The following is a 24,731-nucleotide window of genomic DNA, read 5'->3' as shown; positions in this document are numbered from 1 at the left end:
TATAGCAATTACAGCTCCCAGGTTAATAATGCAGAGGCTTTTACAGATCAAAGACATGTAGAAAAGAAATGTGCCACATTAATCTGTGACATTTTATGCCACATTATACAAACATTTAAATGTGCACATTTCGTGCGGAAAACATCACAGGATATTTGCCAGGTTTTTGCTTTCAAAAAATGTGTGTGAAACTTTTTTTTTCTCCCCCTGTGAGAGTCTTTTTGCATATTAGCTAACAGCATTGACTCTTGATGCTTGACTAAGAGATACGTTATCTACTGCATGCAGAACAAAACATCCACTAACAACAACAGGATTATAAGAGAGGAATTTGCATTGTGAAGCAGAGTTAATCATCACTCTTTGTGCAAATGCAGGGACGGATACAGGAGGATTAAGGTGTGTTGCTGCTTTACTGACTGACTCGTGCAGGTCACAGTAGGGGATGAATGTGAGGCGTCACAGAGAGCTGTGTGATCTTGCTCTTTGTAGTAACAAGTATGTGCACAGTATGTGCGCGCCCAGGCTATTACAGCTACCGCTGGGGCCTTAACATTTTAAAGGGATAGTTCCCCCCCGCAAAAATGCTGAAAATGTACTCATACTCAGGCCATCGAAGGTGTAGATGAGTTTGTTTCTTCATCAGATTACATTTGGAGATATTAAACATCACTTGCTCTCAAATGATTCCCTCGCAGTGAATGGGTGCCGTCAGCAAGTCCGAGCGGATGATAAAAACATCATATTAATCCACAAGTAATCCGCAGTCCATCAGTTAAAATCTTGTGAATCAGACAGAATGTGTAGTTTTTCGCAATATGTTAATAGATAATAATAGTCATGTGGATTACTTGTGGATTATTATGATGGACTTTCATTCTGACGGCACCCATTCATAGCAAAGGATCCACTGGTGTGCAAGTGATGAAGTGCTAAATCTCTCCTGTTTTAAAATGTTTTTACTCATGTACATATTGGATGGCCTAACATCATGTCCTAAGGTGTCTTTTCCATGTTAATGGAGTTTTTGTCCTAAATAACCACGGCGATGACATTTATAATTTAAAAAAAACGTTTTCTATTTTCACGACGTCGCGGCTGGAACAACAACATACAAAGTAAACCACAGTGATAATCTCAGGTGATTATGTGCATTATTGAGAGTTTAAATATCATTTTGTGTGACCTTATAGCCATACTCCAAGCAACAACAGACAGTTTACCTCAGATCCTGGAAATAAATTAAAGCAAAGATTAGAACTGCGAACCAACAGTGCAAACCGCATGAGGCCACAGACCTCTTACCGAGTTTGAGAAACCCATTAGCAGATGTATCAGTAATTGAATTATACCAAACTTAGTGGCTAATTGAATAAAAATGATTAGATTTTTTTTTTTGTCTGCCAATATTTGGCACAAGAAATGGCCGAATCCAGATCCGGTCTCGAACAGAAGAAAGAAAGCCAGGCAGGTGTGGAACGACATGAGGGTGAGTAAATGATTTTCGTTTTTAGGTGAACGATCCCTTTAAAGAAAGACTTGTAAAGTGTCATATTAAAAGCAATGAGTTTGACCGAGAGATCAATAGAAGCTTTCACCCTTTCATGTTTTATAAATGACTTCTGCACATGTTTTGGGTCTGCTTTAATGAGGACAACACGATGTATAGAGTCACTGTACAGAACATTGCCCACTGGAAATGTGAGCTGTACACAAGATTACCCCGAGCGCAGTTTTCCCCTTACACAAGATGAGAAGCAACGCATAAGTACTGCATAGTAAATGCTCGTAGTGTATTAGACAGATCATTTGGGTTCGGAGTGATTTTATTTTGCTCCAATTGCGAGGACAAGTCATCATGGCTTTAAGTAGCCCAAGGACACAATTGTGTGAAAGACTGTGATCTCTGACTCAGTTACCCGCCAATCCCTGTTAAAGGCTGATTTGTTTGTTTCCTTGCAAGTACAGTGTTGCTTACCCTCTTTTTCTCTCATATTGGTGTTTTAGGAGTTATTGCTGTCATTAAGAAACAGCATGGGTTTTGTGCATGAGAACAGGTTGCGTTAGGTAGCCTAAAGTAATGTTTCTTTTTGTCCTGCTTTCACTGTAAGGAACTGTTGGTACCCGTTGTACCCTTGCAAAGAACTTTTGAGTGTTAACAAGAGAACTAGATCGCCTGCCTTTCCGGAATGCTTCAGTAATGTTGCTAATTTCCTTCGTTCTCCACAAGCGTAAATGTACTTCCCAGTACATCAAACATTGTTTACTCTTAACATTTGATTTGCATCCTGCTGTTGCTCTCTGCTCCGCGGACACGGAGTGGAAATTTAATGCAAATGAGGAGAATCTTCAGACTAATTTGTTTGAAGCCTGTCTGTCCTGCATGCTTCTATTGTGCTGCTGAAGGGCTTTGATGTCATCAGGTAATTGCTCCCTTAGAACTGCAGAGGTTCGGCTTTAGAGCATCTCCATGGTGACCAGCACAGCTCTCAACACTGCCTACAAGTATCCAAATAGCTGGGTATTATTTCTTATGAATGAGGGGAAAGGACGCAGCTTATGCCACAGACATTTCTGAGCACCACTAGGGGTCCGGTCTAATAAAGTACAATACTTCTTGCACGTTCAGTGTTGGCCTGATGGCTGGAGAACAGCTCTTTGTGATACTCATCTGAATGAAATTTTAGTATTGTACCCTGCATGTGGACAATTTAAATAGATTAGCATGTCATTAAAGATAATCTGCTACCTAACAAAGTAATACAGGAAGTTGTGATATTTTGTTTCAGGAGCACTTATGAATTAAAAAAAAATAGAATATGATTTAGAAATATTACATAAGTCCAAGCCTAAAAAAAAAAAATGTTACTATTTAACATTTCTGAAACCATCAAATATCAAATATCAAATATCAATTAGAATTTTCTTTCAGGTTATTTGATTAATCGTTTTATTAATTATCTTTTTAATTATATTGTTTAATTATATTTACGTTTTATAAATACTTCACAAATTATTTAAATAATTAAAAATGTATACAATTAAATTATATGCTTAGAAAATATATTTTTATATATATTTTTATAATTTACTCAATTATAATACATTGTTAGAATTTCTAAATATATTTAGCATATTATTACGTTTTTTGTTTTGTTTTTTACTTATGTATTTAATCAGTTATTAAACGTTTTATAAAATGAATGCAATGCTAAATATTGCTGATTTGGCAAAATACAAAGTATAGCGATTAAATGTGTCATAAAATATATGTAGACAGAGGCCATGCTGTGATTTTTTCATCATGTGTCCCACATTCTCCGTCTTTTAATGTTAGAAGCACTCTCTTTGAGGAAACCACGTGCACTTAGGGAAAGTTGGCTGGAATGGGCTGCAGGTCAGTATCAACGAGCCGAATCTTAAATGGCTGGGTCAAATGTGTGAAAGAAAGCTAATGGAATTGCTCATTTAATGGAGCGGGTAGTAGAGCAGTCGAGCAGCGCGACTGAAGCCCGACACCATGAAGAAGAAGAGAGCCTTCTCACGTTTGATTATAAACAGTCTGTATTCAAACATTGTTAAAACTTTAATTACATGTCAGCTGTGTCAGTACAAACATTCGTTTAAGATAAAAAATAATCACGCTCTGAAGTAAACAACCCCGGAGGCAGAGGGAATCAAAAACGTGACTTCAGTGACGACTGAACAAGTGACTCATGACCAATCACACAATCACATTATTGTGCCCTTTGGCTAGTCTTTATAGAGACTGACGACATAAAATTTCTATTTTTTGCTGTTGCTAATTTTTTCTTTTCATTGCGTTCAGTTTGTTTCAGCTAATGAACCATGAATAAGAAAAATAGAGAGAGTAATAAGGAAAATGTACATTTTACTAAAGGCATAACAAGCACTCAAATGTAAAACGTCTTTTCAAATTTGTCACAATATATTACTCACTCACTTGTGTAACATATTTTTTGCCTTTTCTCCTTTACTGCTATATCTATAGGGCTACAAATGCCATACAGTAAATACAGCAATGTTGTGTGAAAATTAAATGTGTATATATATATATATATATATATATATATATATATATATATATATATATATATATATATATATATATATATATATATATATGTGTGTGTGTGTGTGTGTGTGTGTGTGTGTGTGTGTGTGTGTGTGTGTGTGTGTGTGTGATTCAGCAAGGGGGAAGTTGATCAAAAGTGACAGTAAAGTAAAGACGTTTATGTTACAAATGAATGCTGTTCTTTTTGTTTTTCTTATTCATCAAAAAATGCTTGAAAAAAAAAAACATGATTTTACACTTGTTTTCAAAACTGTCAATAATCAGATATGTTTCCTAAATATCAAATCAGCATATTAGAATGATATCTGAAGGAGAATACGACTCTGACAACTTTGTCGTCACTGGGATAAATTGCAATAAACTTCTTAATATTATTAATTAATATTATTAAATATTACAATAAAAGACATTTAACAGTATTGCAATCTTCAATTTACATGTCATCAAAATAAAAGCTAAGGTAGCCATAAGAATCAACTTTCAAAAACATTAGCAATTTATTATCGACCCCAAATTTTTACCCTGTGCAGAACTGTAAAGGAAATAAATCATCCATTCGAGCTGTCTTAAAAAAAAAAAAAAAAAAAAAAAGTGATGAGTTTAGATGTCTTTTAACAAAAATGCTCGACAAGGTCATGTCCTGCAATCCAGAGATGTTTGTTTTTATCACAACTTATCATACAGGATACAGTTTGTTATAATAATTTATTGTATGCTTTCAACGTGCTATTCAGCAGGAGAAAGATCCATCAGAGCTTATTTAAGTGAAAGGAGGTGATGATTCATAGGTTATTGACGATATCTCGCTTCATTGACAGAAAGAAAGAAAGAAATGACAAACACAGCTTAGCCTCTTCTTAATACTCAAAAGCAACAGCCACATTATAAAACCAGCTGTCTCCAGACTGAGACTTTCCCCCAGAAGATGAGAGTGACTTCAAAATATTCTCTCGCTGTCGTTTAGCCTCGCATATAGTTGTATGAAGGTTAGGATGACCTTGCAAATGTCCCTCTTGGCCATTTCAATTTACTCCAGGGCACAAGGGGGAGGAATACATATTGTGCCTTTCCCCTGTAGTTTCCAATCAAGCCAAAGTTAGTGGCTAGCCATTTATAACTTCGACGCGAGGGCATGACCGCTGTCATGAGAAGTGCTGGTACATTTAAAAAAAAAAGTAAAAGTGGCTAAAATAAGTTCATGGGCCCTTTACGCGCTAAAGGAGTGAGTCAGCAAAATTTCACTCCTACAGATGATATTGCGGCGAGTGCTTTGTGTTCATTCACAATATCCATTGTCATGTTATCAGTGCTGTCAGCTCCTCTGAACGTCCTCGTCACACGGCGGCGTTGGTAAAACAGCGCATATACAGACGTTAAGGGGGAAAGGCGAATCATAAACATTACGTCGAGTACTTTCCATTTATCTTTTGTGACATTTATATTTTGCCAGGGTTCTGTGTGGGCAGAGCCTTAGGATGTTATTTGAATAACATTTCTGCACCATTGCTTCTCCCGGCGCACTGTGCATGTGGCCACTGACTTGATACATTGAAAATGTCACTGGAAGTGGAGGAGGTTTATAAGCTGTAGGACTGGCTTTAGCAAATTAAACATCCGGAGACACGTGTGAAAGATGTTCGGGGTGACGTAAGACAATTTCATTTGCCAGAGGAGGTCTGCATCGATAGCCGATGCCGTTTTATATTTGCCTTACGCTTCGCTGATAACGTACTCGACCTGAATTTATCATAGATGTAGAAGGGTTTGATTGTTCTTGTTTGAGTTAGTAGCATTGCATCACTTGCTCACCAATGACTCCTCTGCAGTGAATGGGTGCCGTCAGAATAAGAGTTCAAACGGATGATAAAAAAAACCCCCACAATAATCCATAACACAACTTCAGTCCTTTTATTAACACTTTCTATGAAGCTTGTATTTATAATACATTATAAGGGTATTCTTAAGGGCATTATAGTAAATGCATAATGCAGTATAAATAACTTTGTAATATGTTGTAATATCTCATGAACATTCATAAGAAAGTTTTAATGCGTCATAATATTGACCTATTTGTAGTTATAGCTTTTAAGAGTATGATTACAAACATTATTACATATATATAATGTATAGCTATAATGCATAAGTCTCATATCTTGGCGTTTTACTTATGCTACTTCACTTAAAGCAGACAAATACCACTTATAAGTAATAGTAATAAAAATAAAAATTCTCTCAAACAACCATTAGATCAGATGAATGTGTAATATGGCACATTTGCTTTTAGCATTTATAATGATATAATAATATCGGTTTGATTATTTTGATAGTAGGAACTCTGCAACTACACGTCAGCTTTCAGTTGAAAATATTGGCTAGCGCACGTTAGCCTCAATATTAACCTCACAGGAAACACTCCAATAAAACTCCGCACCCAATCGCTCACAAAATGTTGTAAAGTACTGCACAGATCTTAAATGAACAATGTGTGTTATAAATAATCCAACTCTTAAAAGTTATAATCATAAATATGTAAATATTATAATGTATTATAATTGCTTTTATGAATGTTACAGGTCACATTATAAGGTTTTTTTTATAATGCATTATGCATTACCAACAAATCTATCATTAAGGTACATTAACCTTAAAAATACCAGTCCATTATCCCTGATAACACTTCCTTCAGTGTCCATATATATAGTATAATAAGTATAAGTATAATAAGTCCATTTCTTTAGTCCTTTCACAATCACATCAAAATCAACATGTTTGTTCAGGACTGTTTTAGACTGTTTTGGCTTGTGGCGCCTGCTTTTCTTATGATTCAGATAAAGTGACTTTTTCAGTGAACCAAGAATTATTATGAACAGAAAGCAATTGTTTGAAGTTAAAAACATCTTAACAATTGGATTTTTTTTCTTACAAACGTAGAGCTTCACATTCGATTTAATGGATAGGAGTCCTGTAGATTATTATGATGTTTCATCAGCTTTTTGGTTCTCTTTCCGACGGCACCTATCCACTGATCCACTGAAAAGCAAATTAAATTTAATGCTAAATTTCCCCAAATCTCAAAACTCATCTACATTGTGGAAGGCCTGAGGTTGAGTACATTTTCATACATTTTTAATTTTTAGGTGAGCTATTCTTATTAGGCTATTTAAAGCGTTTGAGAACAAACATAGGGTTTTTTACTTTTAATTACTTGAACTGGTTTATGGGTTTAAGTTACTTTTTAATGCAGCCTGACAAGGCTGCGGTATTAGAGGAACAAAGGCCCCATGGGTGATGGCCTAGCTGTGCCTGAGGCAAACTGATAGTTGCATACTCTCTGCATCTCTGATAGTAACCATCACTGACATTTAACACACGCTTTATGGCTTCATTATCTAAGTGCACATATTTAAATGATCAAATATTTAAATATTATTCAATTATTCAAATATTTCATATATGATAAGGCTCACCTAGCTGCCAAATGATAAAGAATATAATCCTTTCAAAGGGGTTGCATTACACTGTCATGCTAACTTGCATTTAAATGTATATTTTTGTTCATGACTTCGTTAAATTATACACCTGGATAGTGCGTGATTTTTTTTTTCTCTCCAACCTCATTGAAGAGCCCCATCCCATCCCAAATGCAATGATTCAAATGCAGTCCGTTTTTTATGATCTAGATTTATGTTTTATTTCGAGGTGTTTCCAGTCGGTCCATGTCATATAAGAAAACTGTTGAAAACAAATAGAAATGAGAAATGGTTTCACATTACATTTTTCTACATAAATGATCTGCTGGATCTTGACATCTCTGTGTGCTTACAGTCCCACCACAGCTCCCTGCTCGAGGAAAGGTGGCTTTCATCATACACAGTAAAATAAAAAACATTTCAATTTTTTGTTTGTTTAAGGGCTTTATTATTGGATGCGCACGACTGCTCTGAGAGTCCTGGTTTAACCTGAATCCATCCAGTTGTGTATGCACGTTTTGTGTGTGTGTGTGTGTGTGTGTGTGTGTGTGTGTGTGGCGGAAGCAGATAAACTTCACAGATAAACAAATACACAAGGACAGAGCTCTACCTCTTCTTGTGCTGTACTGTCCCGCTCTGGGTCCTTTCATAGAGCAGTTCTTTAACAATCAATATCTGCATATTAGCATCCGTTAAACGGCATCGTTCACTGTCTAATACACTTGCATTTCAAGATCTTCTTAAACGCGTTTTGGAAGTCTTTGTTAAAGTACGCGTATATGATGGGGTTCAAAAGTGAGTTGGAGTATCCGAGCCAGTTAATGACCGCCCTCAGCCACTCAGGCATGAAACAGTCTTGACAGAAAGGCAAAACAAGCGCCACGATGAAGAAGGGCAGCCAGCAGAAAATGAACGTGCCCATAATGATTCCCAGAGTCTTGACCGTTTTGCGCTCTCTGGCCAGAGCCACTTTGCGCTTCGCCTCGGTGTTTTTCTCGTTCCTGCTCTCGAAGCACGGCTGGGGGTTGTTGGGCAGGCTCAGGTGGTTTCTGGAGACGGTCTGAACTTCTGTGATCTCGAACGACTCTCCGTCGTCCGAGTGTTTCAGCGCTCCGTTTACGCAGGAGCCCGGTTGCGGCTCCACGCTTCGCCTCCAAGTTTTGCCCACCTCGCCGTTCGCCTTCCTCGGGAACAGCGCCGGAGACACCGCCAGGCATTTGTCCGCGATTTTAGCCTTCTCGGTTTTCTTCACGGTTTTCCTTATGCGAAACCTCGCCGCTCGGAATATCCGCCCGTAGAGGACCAGCATGAGGATGAGGGGGATGTAGAAAGCTCCAAAAGTTGAGTAGATGGTGTACCCGTGGTCTTGGCTGATTGTGCACGCGTCGGGATCTGCCCGGTCCTCTGGTTTCCTCCAGCCCAACATGGGAGGAATGGAAATGGAAAATCCTATTAGCCAAGTGAGGCTGATCAAGATAGCCGCCCGTCTCGGGGTCCTTTTATTCACGTAGTCTATGGGGTCGGTGATGGCCCAGTATCTATCCAAAGCGATTGCGCACAGGTGCAGGATGGAAGAGGTGCAGCACAACACGTCTAGAGAGATGAAAATATCGCACATCTCCTGTCCCAAAGTCCACTTGTTCAGAACCTGATACAGGGCTGCCATGGGTAGCACTAGAACCGACACCATGAGGTCTGTGACGGCCAGGGAACCGATAAGATAGTTTGCCACATTCTGAAGCGATCTCTCCAAGGCGATGGCAGCGATGACACACGCGTTTCCCAATACGGCAAACAGAATTAACGCGGCCAGGAGAAGCGAGCCGATGATTTGGTAACTTAAAGCAACTTCGCTGACTGTCGTCGCGTTCCCGCTCCAGTCTCGGCTCTCTGTGGTGTTGTTGTAACTCTCCATGGTGAGAGCGGTCACTCAGAGACAGTCCCTCGCGCCGGTCACCTCGCTGCTCTGAAGACGCATGGCGGGCTCCGGGCTCAGGAAGTGCCGCACGCTCGAGCTGCGATCATTGGCGCCCGGTGACGAAGTGAATTCATTTATACGAGTCGTGCTAAGTGCGTCAGAGATGGCTGAGGAGAGGTTGGCGCGCGCACTTCGCAGAGCGGCCGTGCGAGCTTTACGGCAGGACGAAGTTGTCCTTTCGCATGTGCTGAGTTCTAGTACAATATGTTTTGAGGTAGTCAACAGTTGCTGTTATGAAAGTTGAGAAAGCGAATTCAACCGCGCGCTGCGTCTGGTAAATTGCGTCGTTGGTGCTTGTTTTGCTGACAAAGGCACGTTTTCTTTAAACATGTTGAAAATCCATTTTATTACAAATTGATGTAATCATTGGGGATAAAAACTATTATGATTATAATGATGCAAAAATACAGTGCATATAGATAGATCTGAAGAATAAATTACGTATAAAGTATACAAATAATGCAATTCTTAAAAATGCATCCCTTAATAGGCTATTACATAATCGGACACTACGTATCGTGACCTGCGATTGTTGTCTTAAAGAGCTATTTTTACACGTTTTAATTAATCATAAAGGTTTTGCTTAATGTACTTAATGTTATTCGGTAAGGCTGGAATAATTGTAATAATAGGCTACCACTTTATTTAGAACTATTTTTAGGTTCTATGTTTTTTCTGTAAGATAACACGACAGTAAGAATGTTTTGAATATCACGATCCTTTTGATGATTATTAGATTTATTGTAATAGTGCACTATATAGACCGGCTGTGGCTTTAGAGATGCATCGGGAAAGTGCACTTTCAGCACCGCGGACAGTTCCCCGAGTTCCCCAGAACGGAAATCTGCTGCCATCTGGTGAGAACATGGCAAAAAAGATGAAAGAACGTAATGAGGATGTGTAGTGAAACGAGACCTCTCTTTCTAACCATTCAGATCACTGTTAACTTCATGCAGCACAGACTTTCAGTCTCCCGCTTCGTTTAATACTGAAAAAGCGCTGAAATATCAACCCTATCAATGCATTCTTACTACTGCTGTCGCAAAGTCTATCAACATACACGACTGATACTAAACATTGTGCGATAACGTGCTCACGTAACCTTATGTAATGGCATTCAACTATTATGTGTCCTTGAAAGCATGCAAATGTGAGAAGTGTGAATAATATGTATATATATATATATATATATATATATATATATATATATATATATATATATATGTATAAAATGTGCTCAACGAAAGTTTGTCCAATTAAAGAGATATCACCATGTTATTCTTAATGCCCTTTACTCTGGAGGACATAAGCGGATGTTCGTTGCATTAAAATATTACTTTTCAATATTATGAAAAAAAAAAATTATTATAATTATTATAAATGTATTATTAATTTATTTGCTTGCCATTAAGAGTTTGGACATATATATATATATATATATATATATATATATATATATATATATATATATATATATATATATATATATATATATATATAAAAGAGTTTGGACACCTTCACTGATGGAAAAAGATAAAAGATACATGTAGTAGTTGAAAAAAATCAATAACTAAACAAATATACTAATATTGAATAATTGGAAATCTATTAATTGATTTAACATTTTCTTGAAATTACCTACAAACAAAATAAAATCCATATGAACAACTATTTTGTTAACTAATGTAAACATTTTTAAAAAGATATCATTAAACTATATCATACATTTTAAAATATTTTAATATGAATTAAATATTAAGGATATATTAATAGTTATATTAATATTATATAATATTTGATTACAATTATAATTTTTTGATTAAAATGTGGGTTGTAAAACTACAACTTCTAAAACTAGCACAATGACTGTATGGGAAAAGAAAATGAAGCATCAAAGTGTATAAATTGACCGCAGATTTTGTTTCAGTCAGCGTGACTGTCATATTCCCAGATGCTGCCGATTGTTCAGACAGGAAAAGAGCTGACAGTGTCTGTTGAAAAAGGTTGGTCTAGTTATTTCACCTAATTTTGCCACCCTTATAACACAATGCATGCATTGTAGGTTGTTTGAATTCTATAGGCCGCCAGAGACAATCGGGTCGCTGAACTGCCACTATTTAGGGGGCTTTACCTTTGTCAACAGTGCAAAATACCTCAGGGGGCCAGTATGTTCCTGCTCACCTCTTCAACAATGAACTCAAATGTTTCCTGGCCTGCTGCAGAGTTGGACACAGTGGGGTGGGGTGGGGGGGTGTTTCGGTTCAACAGTGAGTTGTCCGATCTGAGATGGACTCACATGGAGAAGAGGACCTTGGGCGCACGGCGGAGGCCCTGTGTTTAGAGGTCAGACCTCTGCAGAGGGCCAAACTTGGAGCCAGACTAGCCCACAGGAAGACGTTCAGTCTGGACAATACGAACGCCCATCGGGAGGTTCATCACAGGGGGCGAAACTCCCCACGAGGATACTCTGATCTACACTTTCCAGACAGTGATTCCCAGGCGGGGCGTATGCTGAGGTCCACAGCCAGCCAGCAGGCCTCCACTTCACCATGCCACAGGATCAGCCCTCCTCCTTATAGCAGGGCTGTGATGCTTCCGAGGAGGTCTGATCTGGAACCTGTTAGGTTGGATATTATCAGAGGCTCACGCATCTCTCGCGAGGATCAGGAAGCGGGCGGCTCCTTCAACCGCAGAGCTCCTCTGATGTCTCTCAGCAGCTCCGAGGAGGAACAGGAGGCTGGAGAACAGGCTGGCAGAGCTCCAGCAGGGCTCAGCATGGCTTCTTCCCTGCTTACACCCACTCCCACTGGGGAACGAAGGCTGGGTAAGAGAGAGAGGAAGCGACTGAAGAGCCTGAGGAGGAGACAGAGGAGGAGAGAGCGCTGCAGACAGAGCCAGCAGCAGGAGAACGTGCAGGTGAAACAGAAACTCAATCAGGCATGCATTTACACGCTCTTACACGCTGTCTGCTGTAACAGGGCCACACGATATTAGCTCTCTTCAGCTGCATTTTTAGAGAAGCAAACACTGACAGCAAGTGAAGATAAGAAAAAGTTATTTGCAAGTCTCTGTCAAACGTGATGCAAATGAAAAAAGTATGCAACAAGAAAAATGATACAATGTTTAGAGCTAAAGATTAAATTATTATAGAATACATAACTTGACTAGTTAAAAAATAAGATGAACTGAACTGAACTTGAAGAGACAAAGACCTTGAACTTGAAAACTTAATAATAATAATAATAATGTAGGCTTGCATATTCAAATATTCTATTACTATATTAAAATACTATGCTATGTATTATATGTTATCTTTTTTCAGTGTTTGCCTTGTTTCTAGACTGATTGTTTTCTACATTGTAACGGGGCATTTTTCTTCAAATATTTTACTCAAATTAATCTTTATTATTGGGGTTTGTTTTGTGCATTATCTCTCACATAATTCGTACATAATTCTTTATTTTTTCCCTTTTTATGTAGTCCATTGTAAAGCTGAACGATCGCTCACAAATCATTCATTCAGAATTTATCATTTTCCAGCAGAGGGCATCTTTCAACAATCAACAGGTTCTGTATCAGTGACTCTGAATTCACTGCAATAAACACACCAGCATTAATCACTCCGTCACTGATGACATATTTAGATTAAAACCCAATTGCGATAACAGTTCTCTTCCCAGTAATTTTGATCTTCTATTAATAAAGTGTCTCCTATGAAATCAAAACCGACAGCTGTCTCATATTCACATTTACACAAATGACAATGGGTTTTGACTTTATTTTAGGCACTAACGGATATAAGGTGTCCACAGGAAGTGGTTGTGGGTTGTCAAGTGGGATGTGGAGGCTTTTATGAGATGTGTATTTGGTGATAATGACACACCTAGGGAACAAGGGGCATGGTCTCCGGTGGTCCCCTTGGGTGGGAAAGCTGCGATCGCGAAGACAGGCCCTGTGCACCGGGGGAGTCATGTTCGGGACACAACACCTCCGTGACCCAATCCAAAACAGGACCGTTCAGGGAATCTTACTGTGTGTTTGACGATGCAACGAGTCAAAACACTGTTTATATGAGCCATCGGCATAACACTGCAAGCGATGCTCTCTAGTAAAGGTGAAGCTCAGCAGATTGTTGAGTTTAATAGCAGCACTGACTCATCTCTTCTGCTCTCTCACTCTGCTGAAGAGCTCTACAGGGAACCCATCTAGCAGCAGTGAGGACGAGGAGCTGCCCGGCCGGGATCGTGAAGGCTATATCTGTGCTGTGTGTCTGGATGTCTACTTCAGTCCGTACATGTGCCATCCCTGCAGCCACGTCTTCTGTGAGCCTTGCCTGCGGACGCTGGCCAAGAACTGCCCCACAAACACGCCCTGTCCATTGTGCAGAACCACAATAACACACGTCTTCTTCCAGAAAGGTTAGTTTCACAAGAAAAGGATTTTCTGTTATGTTTTTGTAAATGTGAGCAGCAGTACAGGTAGTAGCAGTGGTATTAGTATAGTTGTTAATGATAATAATAATAATAATAATTTTGTAATTTTCAGGAATCATTTTTGGGAATTTAACAAAATAACATAAAATAATTAATTTAGTTTGTTGTTGTTGTTGTAATGCTGTTTTTAGTAAATTAAATTAAATTATTATTAAAATGTATTATAATTGTTATTGCTATTACTATTGCTGCCGTTGTTGTGGCTTTGAAAAAACAGCTTATAATATTTTAGCGTTTGTAATGTTATTAGCGAATTTGTCAAAAACAGCTAATAACCATATTTTATTTTTAATTTGATGATGTTATTTTTTTTTGCTGCTGCTGCTGTGGCTGATGAGGATAATGATGATGATGATGATGATGATGATGATGATGATGACGATTTAATATTTTTGGGAATTTGTCAAAGAAGTTACCCAAGATTTTAAAAAACAACACGCTAAAAAAATAGCTAATACAAATTATGAAAAATAGATTGCTATTAGCCAACTAATATTATTTTATATAATTTATGATTGTTATTATTATTGTGATTCGTCAAATTGGTCACAAAAACAGCTAATTTTTATATAAAGAAGCAATGCATAAAATTAAATAACATCAAAATGAGCAAAACAAAAGAGCACAACAGATCTCTTCACTTTGTAGTCCTGAAACCCTGAAGACAATTAGGATTTACAAGCAATCGATTTCCTCTGGAGTTTCCTATGGGTTTAAATAGCAGTTTAGATTTCTTAGTGGTTCACATTACTTCAAAAGATCTTAACGTTATTTTCAACAACACGAAACACACACACCGTCATACTTCAGACAGTTTTTAAAGCTTCGTGTGCTTTATAAACGTAAGTGGCTAACAGGTTGCTATACAACAAATAGGAAAGGCTAAATAGACTGAAAACCCATTAGAAATTCCCAAGGGAACACAAGTAGCATTAGCCTTCTGGGTTGGCCTTCAAACCGTTCTGTAAGACAAAGATTAACAGTGAGGAGAGAAGAAGTACTGTGAGAATAGAGCTTAAGCTCAGATCTGAGGAAGAAAGTTCATGGCCGTGAATAATCTCCTAACTGAAGTAGACTTGAATTAAAGAACCTGAAAGTGAAGGCATGTAAGGATGGAGGAGCTCAGAGAGATGGGTCACAGAAGGTCAAAAGAATACTTAAACTATATATATATATATATTTACTGACTGCTGAATATTCGAATATACAGTCTGCTAATAGTTTTGCAGGGATGTGCAAAGAAAAGAATATTGCAAGATAATGCATGAACAAAAGCAACTCTATGGCTAAGGATGTGGCAGAGAGATACGTTATGAAGACATTAAATGGCAATTCTAATAATGGAACTAATGTGGGCTTCAAACGTAAGGGAAGGATCAAATGTAACATCCTTCCCTCACATTACGAACCTTTTTAGTGGGATTGAGCACAAGAGTGAGCGCCTACATTTTTCAGACACTTTGGTTCTGGAAGTACTTTTACCATTTACGTTTGCCACAGGGATTTCAAAACATTTCACCAGCTCAGAGATACAGTACATTCCTTTTTTTTTTTTGCGTGTGTGTAATGAGAGCGTATTGCATATTTGAATATTCTGATTATTCGATGATCTTGAATATCACGCACACCGTAAAAATTATGAATACATGTAGTCGTGTTGTGTACACGTGACGTTTTACAAGAACAATCCACTTCCAAATTTCATTTTTAATGTAACGTGTGAAACAACCAACAACCGATTTCAACACCTATACATTCTTCTATTCTCATTGTACTGTGGTCTGAAAGCGTTTATAGAGCGTTGTTAAAATGTAGTTTTTGTACAGTGGCAGAGCAGACATTTGGATCCTACGTTGATTTCAAACACTTAAATTGAGATTATTAGGCAGACGGAATCTGATCTGAGAAACAAGCTGCATATGAGAAATCCGTCTGAAATGAGTCCGGGCTTCCTGGAAGTAATGCACATGCACACTAATGATTCACAGATAAATAAATTCACACATCCCACACATCTCTTCACAGAACTGAACCATACAGCCCGTACGTTCTTCCCAAAGGAATACCTGTCTCGGAAGCAGAATTTCCAGAAAGCGAGCTGTGCAAAATGGCCTCTTCCTAGCTGCCGTAAACTGTTTCGAATTTTTGGAGGTAAAACCATTTTTACATCTGTTTCGCCCCGAGTTGTCGCTCTTTATGTGCTAGTAATGCTTACTGTTCTTTTTCTCTCCCACTCTCCTTTTCTCAGGCTTTCAAAGGCAGGCCAGTCCAGTGGGCAGACGGCAGTTCCCTCACGGGGGCTACCGGCTTGACGCCTTTAACTTTGAGGATGATTCGCATGGCTGGCGATTTGACATGGACATGGTGATCATTTATATATACTCCGTCAACTGGGTCATTGGCTTCATTATCTTCTGCTTCTTCTGCTACTTCTTCTTCCTCTCTTTTTGAAGAGAAGGCACAGTAAAGCTATCTGCGGTATTTCGGATCTTTTAGGACAATGCAAAAGTCGACAAAAAAAGGGAATCGCACGCTGCGGCTGTTTCTGGACTATGTGTAGGAAACACAGAGAGAAATGAATTCATGTAGCTAAAATTTCAGAGCGTGATGATCTGTTTACTGTAAAGATGAATCATGTTTTTTTTTTTTGAGTTTGCGGTTTGCCTAATGTCTGTTTGCTTTTAAACAGAGTTTTTGGCCGACTGCGTGGAAAAGCTTAGCATGGATATTTACACAAGCGGACTGTTCCTTTCACTACAAGTTGTGTTCACATGCCGTGTTTTCATGTGAATAAACTTGTAAATGTTCTTCTCTAGAGGTTTGTACTGTAAACTATCCATAAAGCTTTTGAAGCTTCAGCTTCTGAACTGTTTATCAAATATGCTGAGAATGAGAACATCTCATCTGTTTTTAATCTCATCTGCTTTCTTGCTTGCTTTTACAGTGTTTGTAAATTTGCCATAAAGATTATTTGTCTATTCTGACTGACCTAATACTTAGTTTGTTGTCTTAGACTTTTGCAACACTATATATAAATAAAAATATATATATATATATATATATATATATATATATATATATATATATATATATATATATATATATATATATATATATATATATATATATTTGACTGAAGATATTAAGGACCTCAATCATTTTGCTGTTAATTGCTACAGTCTGTCCGTTTCTGATGAAATGATTGATGTTATTATTATTTTATATACATTATATAGATTTTATATTCAAGTATGAATTAAATGTTTCAACATTTTTCTTTAAAAAAACAGCAATAAAAATCTTTTAGCAGTGGAGATCTTTTCCTGCATGCACTTGAATGAATGTTTTGTTGAGAGCATGAAGCGAACCCGTTCGGTCCGTGCTGTTAACACGAGCCGTCTTGTTCTACAGCGCGTTCTAAACGTTCTGTCGAGACGCTCCACGTTCGTTCTCTTCATCTCGTGCGCGCGCGCGCACGCGACATCTCAAACGCGTCGGTTTCTAACGTTTCGGCGGAGTGCCGTCAGCAACCCGTCCAATATCAAGTCTAATTTAGCCGGTTGCTTTGTACAAGTAGGATTTGGCACCATAGACAGCACGAGTCAACCGCAACGTTCCCCCAAAAACCAGCCTTTCGTGAATATTTAATAAGATTCACTTGCAATGGCTAACATGGTAAGCGCTTTACTGAACACACACGGACACATACTCATCTATTTGTTTAATACGCTATTTCATATATTTAGCAGGTAAAAAGGAAAAAAAAGATGATTTGTCCTCCAGTCTGATCCAATGTCAGCCCGCCGGGCTTAAAAGTGTTTAGGACCCTTGTCGCACAGCAAAACAACGCCTCAACTTTACTCGCTCTGCTTTTTTTTCAAGCGGCGGGGTAGATATGATTCGACTCGTGTATTTTTACAGCTTCCTTGACGAAGCTGTGAACACACTGGAGTTGGTGAATCTGTTGCATTAGTATTCTCATCCTATGAGAGTGCAGTGTGTTCAACCACGTCATGCCTCAAGCAACTGCACCTATCAAGGTTAGAATAGCGCTCTTAGATCACCTTCTGCTACCTACTCTCAATAAACGCCGCACGGAGTTGATCGTTTCAACTCGCGCCGCATATTAGTCTATTTCGAGTTGCGGCTACCGTCGCGGGGAGGCGTTTCGTTTAAAAGCGGCTGTTGTTTCTTCGTTGAAGGACCGTACGGGGCATCGAGACATGTTCGCATCTGGTTCTTTGTTATCGCGTTTCTCTCTGCCGAAGAAGACGAAGCCCTGCAAGGACACTTCGGCTCTTTGCCGGAGCGAATGAAGGTGACTCGGCTTCTGCGTCGCGGCAATGCGGAGAGAATCCGGGAGCGAGACACGGGCAGATCGATCCACTGAGTAAGAAATTTACCAAACGAGTGGGGCTGCGTATCGATCGATCGGCATTTTACATCAGGGCAGTTTCTTCACTTGATGTGTATGCATGAGTTCTGCACCGAATGGGCGCAAAAACCGCCCCAGAGCTGCCGGGACCATTTTCCAGATCGGCGGTAAGCCCCCGTCCAGAGAGCCGGAGCGCCGGGAGAGCAGCGAGGCTCTGCGTGCCGTAGCGGACTGCAGAATGGTGCGTATATGCCTGCGTCATGACCCGCAGCATTATTCCGCTCTGAATCCCGCCGATTTGTTCAAGCACTGTTTGAAACGCGCGTAGGGCTCTGCGAGCGCCAACATCCTAAATGTATAATGCGACGCCGGGGAGCTTAAATACTGAACGAATTGGCTCGGAGGTCTGCGACTCGCGTCCTGTGGCGCGGCGGTAGTTCCAGCTTCGTTTTCTCGGGCCGGTTTCCCAGAAACTACGTTTCAGTTGGCGGACAGAGAGAGAGCGATGTGATTTAGTGCTCCGTTTCGGGTTAAAACCGCGAGCACGTTTGAAAAGGCAAACCGGCTCGTGTGTTGTGTTTGAGGAGTCTTTGCCCCATTAAGAGGCAGCGGGCTTGTGGCAAGCGGAGTTGTCACTGAACGATTGCTTGGGATGTTTGACGCTGAATTCTGCGGCGCTGAGATTAGCTGTACCTTCATGACAGACACGAGACCCTGGATCACAAAGACATTTGTAAGCAGGACGGGTGCAGCAATAGCTGATAATAAATTGTACTGGTTTTATGCCAAAAATCATTAGGATGTCGAGTAAAGATCATGTCCCGTGAAGATATTTTGTACACAATAAATATAATTTTTGATTGACTCAATTTGGACAACTTTCCAGTTCCAGATAATTTTTTTAATAGTTATATCTATAGCCAAATATTGTTCTATCCTAACTGACATAATTGGAAATGTAAGTCTGAATTTCAAAAAAATGTACCTTGAGAACTTCATTTGGACAACTTTCTAAATGATTTTCTCAGTGTTTAGATTTTTTGCACGCTCAGAGATGTCCAAATAGCTGTATTTCAGTCAAATATTGTCCTGTCCTAACGTAACCGTACATCAGTGGAAATTTATTCAGCTTTCTCAATTTTAAAAATGACCCTCGTGAATGGTTTTGTGGTCCAGGGTGACGTGTATTCCAGTTGTTTCTGTGTCACGATTCCAGTGTTTGTAAGCAACTTATCAGCATAATTCGATGAAAACAATATACAATATGTGTAATGTAAAAGTTACTGAGGTAGTGAGTGAGTAAGTGCGAACCTATTCTATTCTGAATAGAACAGAATAGAAATAAATACTAATTTGTGATGAATAGTGACTAGAGAAATGATAAGAAAGCATAGTGTTCAAAACACGAAAACGTTTAATAACTAAAGACTCTAGTTTAAGGTGTTAATATTAAAACAGCTTGCCATTGAACGCTTCTTTTCTGCCAAATATTGATAAAATGGCATGAGCATCTGTCGCCTGTGGCGCTGCTCTCCAACAAATAGCCTGTTTTACCTTTGTGGCATTGTCAGGATGTCTCAGTGTTCAGTATGAAAAAAAAAAAATCTTGACAAGTTGGATACATGCCTTTTCATCAACGTATTGTCATGTTTCCTTGATACGCTCTATATATACGTTTTCGAGGTTAAAATGGTTTTGTGGGCCCTGTATTTTCTCAGTTTGCGTTTGTTTTTCTTTCTTCCATCAGGTTGTCCAGGAGTTCAATACACTTGTGGCCCTCTATAGGGAGTTGGTTATCTCTATTGGAGAGATTTCCGCCGATTGTCCTTCCCTTCGTGCGGAAATGCACAAGACACGCACAAAAGGCTGCGAGATGGCGCGTACTGCACATCAAAACCTTTCTGCAATATCAGGGTAAAAACACACATGCATACAGGTATTTGATTGTGGATGCGAGAGTCATATATTCACGTTAGACAGTACATTTTAATGCGGCATTAGCTTTGTTGAAAACGAATATCTATTTTATTATTCGTTTTTTCATTTCTTTAGCAAGAATCAATTTGTTATCAAGCAATAATTAGCTTGTAGTACCCCTTCGGCCCCCCTAGGGGTCATGGGCCTCCTATTAAAATCAGGTCATATTATGAAACTGTGGCAAAATTTCACCTTCGCTGTAACATAAGGTTATAAATATGAGCTGGTGCTGACTGGCATGTCATGCACTATATTTGATGAGTCGGTTAAATGTGAATTAAATTGCGTATCATGTTTTCTATTGTGCATTTATCATAAATCACAGGGTTGTTACATGATTTCATATTCTAAGAACATGATAAATGCGGCAGTCCACAGCTTTTGATTAAATATGGCCAAACTGTCCCCTCAACATTTGAAGTTCTTACACTGCTCTGCTGCGCTCAATTATGAATGTGAATATGAAGAAATGTAGCATTTTTTTGACATATTAAATAAATGTGAACGCGTGCATATTTTAGCATACTATTGGAAAATAATTCTAAACGATTGCTTAACAAGTGGAACTAGCATTTTATTTCTTTATGCTTCATTAAAAAATGTTTTTCCACAGTGGTCAAGGCATGATTGTGGCCTTGCTTTTCATGGTTTATTTTTTCACGCACGCATTTGGTCCATCTCTGTGTTCCAAGTAATTCAAGAACAGGGGAAAAAAAGTATCCGCCATGCCACAGCATTACACCTGGGAATTACAGAGCAGTAATTACAGGCGTAGGATTCTAAGAAATATGATTTTCTGAGAATTCTCACTCACCACTGAGCTAATATGTTTAGAGCGCTAGATTGTCTGTACAGCCTTGTAAACATGCTGCTCAGAAATAGTCAAACGTCTGCTTAGGGAGATATACTGAATATTCATGATATATTAAGAATGATTTTGCTGCCATGTAGAATATTGGCATGATTTCAGTGGGCTTTTTATTTGGTCGCTAAGTTTCATATAGACGGTGTCATTTTATTTGTTTCATGAATGGTTTCATGAACTGGAATATTTTTGTGAATCAGTTCTGTTTCCATATTTCAACTCAATAATACATTTGATCTGCTTCCCAGTTTGAAAATTGTTTTGTATTGTAATTGTAATTTGTATTGCTATATTATATTATATATATATATATATATATATATATATATATATATATATATATATATATATATATATATATATATATATATATACAGTACAGTACCATGGCTGTTTAATTGAAATGATGGTTCTACACACAGATTTCCCACCACAGTGTTAAAAAAATTGCTACCGTCACAGCCCTACTGTTAAGAATTTAATTGCAAACAATAAATACAAATATATTATCAGCAATATAATATAATATCATCAAAAGTCTGAAAAATACCAAGATATACAGTAAATACGATAGCTATATTGTCCACCATGACACTGGTCACTCGTGGACTGTGAGGCATAGCAACACAGTGATATGTATCTTGTGAGAAATTAGACAGGTTGAAGCGCAGGGCTCGGGGCCAGAACTCTGCAGAAACCAGATCTAAGATGCATTATTGATGCCTTTTTTTTCACAGCCCAGAAGATGGAGAAATACATCCGGAGATCTGCCGCCTCTTCATCCAGCTGCAGTGCTGTCTGGAAATGTACCTGACGGAGATGCTGAAGTCTGTGTGTCTGCTGGGATCCCTGCAGCTCCACAGGAAAGGTAATGCTGTGAGGGCGCCCCTGGGCTCTCAGCAGGAAACAGCCACATCAGCGACAGGAAATTGCTTTTGATGAAGCCTGGCTCGTCCAACTGTAGAGCTTTCCAGCGGCTTGATATTTGCAGTCGACGCGGCTAGTTTCGGTGAATTTCATCTGCTTTGAGCTCATCAGAAGCAGTAAATATGGATGCTACGGGAGCAGGTCGACTTGTTGCCCTGGGGCCGAACCTTGAGATGACATATTTTGACCGTTTCTCTAGATTCTGTTAGTGATGTCTCAATGTGTGTGTTTCAGGAAAACATTTTTCAGGAGCTACAAGGGTAGAAAGTAAGAAAGAGGACAGCTCTGACATCCCGATCCTGGAAGACACGTCTTCTACTCCACCGGACTGTCCGCAGACATACTTCCTGGTGGCCACAGACATTGAGAACATAGAGAGGTCAATAGTCTGAGCTGCTGAACAGGATGGGGTTTTTTTTGTCTATGAGACTGACAGTTTGAATTAGAAATGTCTCCTCGTTTGTTCTAGGGACATGACAGAAATGAAAAATCTGCTAAGCAAACTCAGGGAGACCATGCCTTTACCACTGAAGAACCAAGGTAATATCTCTTGGCTTTCTGAATATTTTACCAACAAGTTCATAGGAAACTTAAACATTTCAACAGTATCAAGGTCTCAAATTTATCTATTCCTGTTAAAATGTTTGGGGCTGTAAGATTGTCTGTCTTTGAATGAAGCTACCTTCATTTTTAATAAAAGTTATATTTTAAAATTGAGCCAATTTCCAGCACATATTATTAGTTTTTCATGTCACACGATCCTTCAGAAATACTTCTAATATGAGGAGTTGCCGATCAAGAAATATTTTTTGTTAGTGTTAAAAACAGCTGTTTAATTTTTTATGGAAGTCATTATACATTTCGCTTTGATAAATAGAAAGTTTACATTTATTTCAATATATTTTGTTGCATGTAGGTAAATGCCTTTACCGTGATTTTTTTTTAATTTTTATTAATGCATCCTTTCTGAATAAAAGTATCTTAATTCTTAAACAAAAAATACTGAACCGATCTTCTGAGTGGTAGCACATTAGGATTCACTCAACATTAAAGATGTCTTTATACCTGAAATTAATTTGAACAGTAATAATAATGTAGTTGCTTCCACAAGTAGCCACATTTTTATTTCCATTTTGCAAATTTCTAATTACCACAACATTTTATTCCAAAATTAGTTTTGCAACCAGTTAATGCTGGCTAGAAGGTAACGTAATGTTAAATTAAAACGTCTTGTGAGTTCTGGGAGGTCATGCTGTCTCAGCATTCCTATATAAGGTTGTTCTGTATTATCGAAGAGATTTCAGCTCCTCCTCTCATTACATAAAACTACTGAACATAAATTATATCCGCAAAAAACATTTATGTTGGTTCTTAGGGGATTATCGCTGCTAGTCTGCATGGATGCCCTGGGAGTTTTTGCCCAGAACAATACTACACCGCCAATCCTAGCCTGTCATATTTGACGTTAGTGAAATAATGCTTAGTTAAAGGTATATGAGGACAGATGATTAATTAATGTTTGCTGCTAACCTTTACATTTATCTGTTTTCATATCAATACAGATGACAGCAGCTTGTTGAATCTGACGCCATACCCATTGGTCCGGCAGAGAAAGCGGCGTTTCTTTGGCCTCTGTTGTCTGGTGTCCAGCTAAGCGCTCTCTCTCCCAGAGTCCAGTCACAAATGACCGCATTTCCTCACAATGTGTGACACTCACCAATCAACAGTACTACTGCCATTTCCCAAACCAGTGCTTTCTTTTGGTGAGTTCTGTCCAATTTCCTACCGCTATGAGAATAAGTAGTAATATCTGTGTAACATCAGTAGTCATACAAACGCTATTTAAAAATTTGATCGGTACGACAGATTTTCGTTTTTTTTTTTTATAACTGAACGTTCGTTCTACATTATGCTTAGTAAAGAAAATGGTTTGTAGTACGAATACTGCTATGTCTGTCCACACGATTCATATGCTGTGCTTTTCGTCAAGACAGGTGTTGTAATGAGGCGTTGGAGATTGCTCATTAGAACAGAGGTTATGCTAAACATTTTTCTGAGGAAAAAAAAAAAAAAAAAAAGTAAAAAAATACTGCAACATGAGTGAATGTGCTATCTGTTGGTTCTTTTGGTCAGATTTTTTGCTGTTACCATGTTTTTACTACAGTTTTATTTAGTCTTCCATAAACCGAAATCCTGTAACTTTTGTTTTGTTTCAGCCTTTAGGAGTATATAATACCTGAAGAAGCCTTTGTAAATAAAGAATATTATCTATAAATGGAAATTTTAGAGATGTACATATACAATGTAAACCTAGCGCTCTGAATTATTTTTCAAAACTGTGATTCTTTTAAAGAGATTGTCAGTAAAGGGTGGCATGTCTATCCATCTGGTGTGATATAAGTCCAGATTGGAGGGGCTCAGCATGGGTCTTGCTTATTAATAACAGTTCTAAATGTGTCAGGCATGGTGAAGATACTGTAGTGTTTATGAAAAGGCGCAGTGTCGTTTTACATTGGTAATAAACCTTTTTTTAATGATTTAACAAACTGG

General features: G+C 38.4%; 3 protein-coding genes across 4 annotated transcripts; 2 read left to right on the top strand and 1 right to left on the bottom strand.

Annotated features, from left to right (window-relative positions):
- Window positions 1-7,761: 7,761 nt before the first annotated feature.
- htr1aa (5-hydroxytryptamine (serotonin) receptor 1A a) lies at window positions 7,762-10,632 on the bottom strand. Its single transcript, XM_043246320.1, has one exon. The coding sequence runs from the start codon at window positions 9,479-9,481 to the stop codon at window positions 8,273-8,275; it is 1,209 nt and encodes a 402-aa protein (XP_043102255.1). The 5' UTR covers window positions 9,482-10,632; the 3' UTR covers window positions 7,762-8,272.
- Window positions 10,633-11,830: 1,198 nt separating this feature from the next.
- On the top strand, window positions 11,831-17,053 carry rnf180a (ring finger protein 180a). The gene is made up of 4 exons (XM_043247392.1): window positions 11,831-12,460; window positions 13,731-13,962; window positions 16,063-16,188; window positions 16,286-17,053. The coding sequence occupies exons 1-4, from the start codon at window positions 11,831-11,833 to the stop codon at window positions 16,486-16,488; spliced, it is 1,191 nt and encodes a 396-aa protein (XP_043103327.1). The 3' UTR covers window positions 16,489-17,053.
- A 918-nt stretch (window positions 17,054-17,971) lies between these two features.
- Window positions 17,972-24,723, top strand: rgs7bpa (regulator of G protein signaling 7 binding protein a). Of its 2 annotated transcripts, XM_043247295.1 has the most exons (6): window positions 17,972-18,653; window positions 20,160-20,326; window positions 21,992-22,122; window positions 22,416-22,560; window positions 22,651-22,721; window positions 23,744-24,723. In XM_043247295.1, exons 1-6 carry the CDS (start codon window positions 18,513-18,515, stop codon window positions 23,833-23,835), a joined length of 747 nt encoding a protein of 248 aa, XP_043103230.1. In that variant the 5' UTR covers window positions 17,972-18,512; the 3' UTR covers window positions 23,836-24,723. The 2 variants fall into 2 exon arrangements, with proteins under 2 accessions (XP_043103230.1, XP_043103231.1); XM_043247296.1 differs by lacking the exon at window positions 17,972-18,653 and having other exon boundaries at window positions 20,216-20,348.
- The last annotated feature ends 8 nt before the right edge of the window (window positions 24,724-24,731 follow it).

The sequence above is a fragment of the Puntigrus tetrazona genome, chromosome 8, assembly GCF_018831695.1.
Source record: "Puntigrus tetrazona isolate hp1 chromosome 8, ASM1883169v1, whole genome shotgun sequence".
Classification (NCBI taxonomy): Eukaryota; Metazoa; Chordata; class Actinopteri; order Cypriniformes; family Cyprinidae; genus Puntigrus; species Puntigrus tetrazona.
The sequence above is the reverse complement of the archived record's forward strand: the minus strand, read 5'-3'. Positions and strand labels throughout refer to the sequence as shown.

Excerpts from the sequence above, each read along its gene's own strand:
- rgs7bpa (XM_043247295.1), top strand. The coding sequence starts at position 18,513 with ATGAGTTCTGCACCGAATGGGCGCAAAAACCGCCCCAGAGCTGCCGGG. Across the intron at positions 18,654-20,159 it reads CCGTAGCGGACTGCAGAATG|GTTGTCCAGGAGTTCAATAC; the intron begins GTGCGTATATGC and ends TTCTTCCATCAG. Across the intron at positions 22,123-22,415 it reads CCTGCAGCTCCACAGGAAAG|GAAAACATTTTTCAGGAGCT; the intron begins GTAATGCTGTGA and ends TGTGTGTTTCAG.
- htr1aa (XM_043246320.1), bottom strand. The coding sequence starts at position 9,481 with ATGGAGAGTTACAACAACACCACAGAGAGCCGAGACTGGAGCGGGAAC.
- rnf180a (XM_043247392.1), top strand. The coding sequence starts at position 11,831 with ATGGACTCACATGGAGAAGAGGACCTTGGGCGCACGGCGGAGGCCCTG. Across the intron at positions 12,461-13,730 it reads AGCAGCAGGAGAACGTGCAG|AGCTCTACAGGGAACCCATC; the intron begins GTGAAACAGAAA and ends ACTCTGCTGAAG. Across the intron at positions 13,963-16,062 it reads ACACGTCTTCTTCCAGAAAG|AACTGAACCATACAGCCCGT; the intron begins GTTAGTTTCACA and ends ATCTCTTCACAG.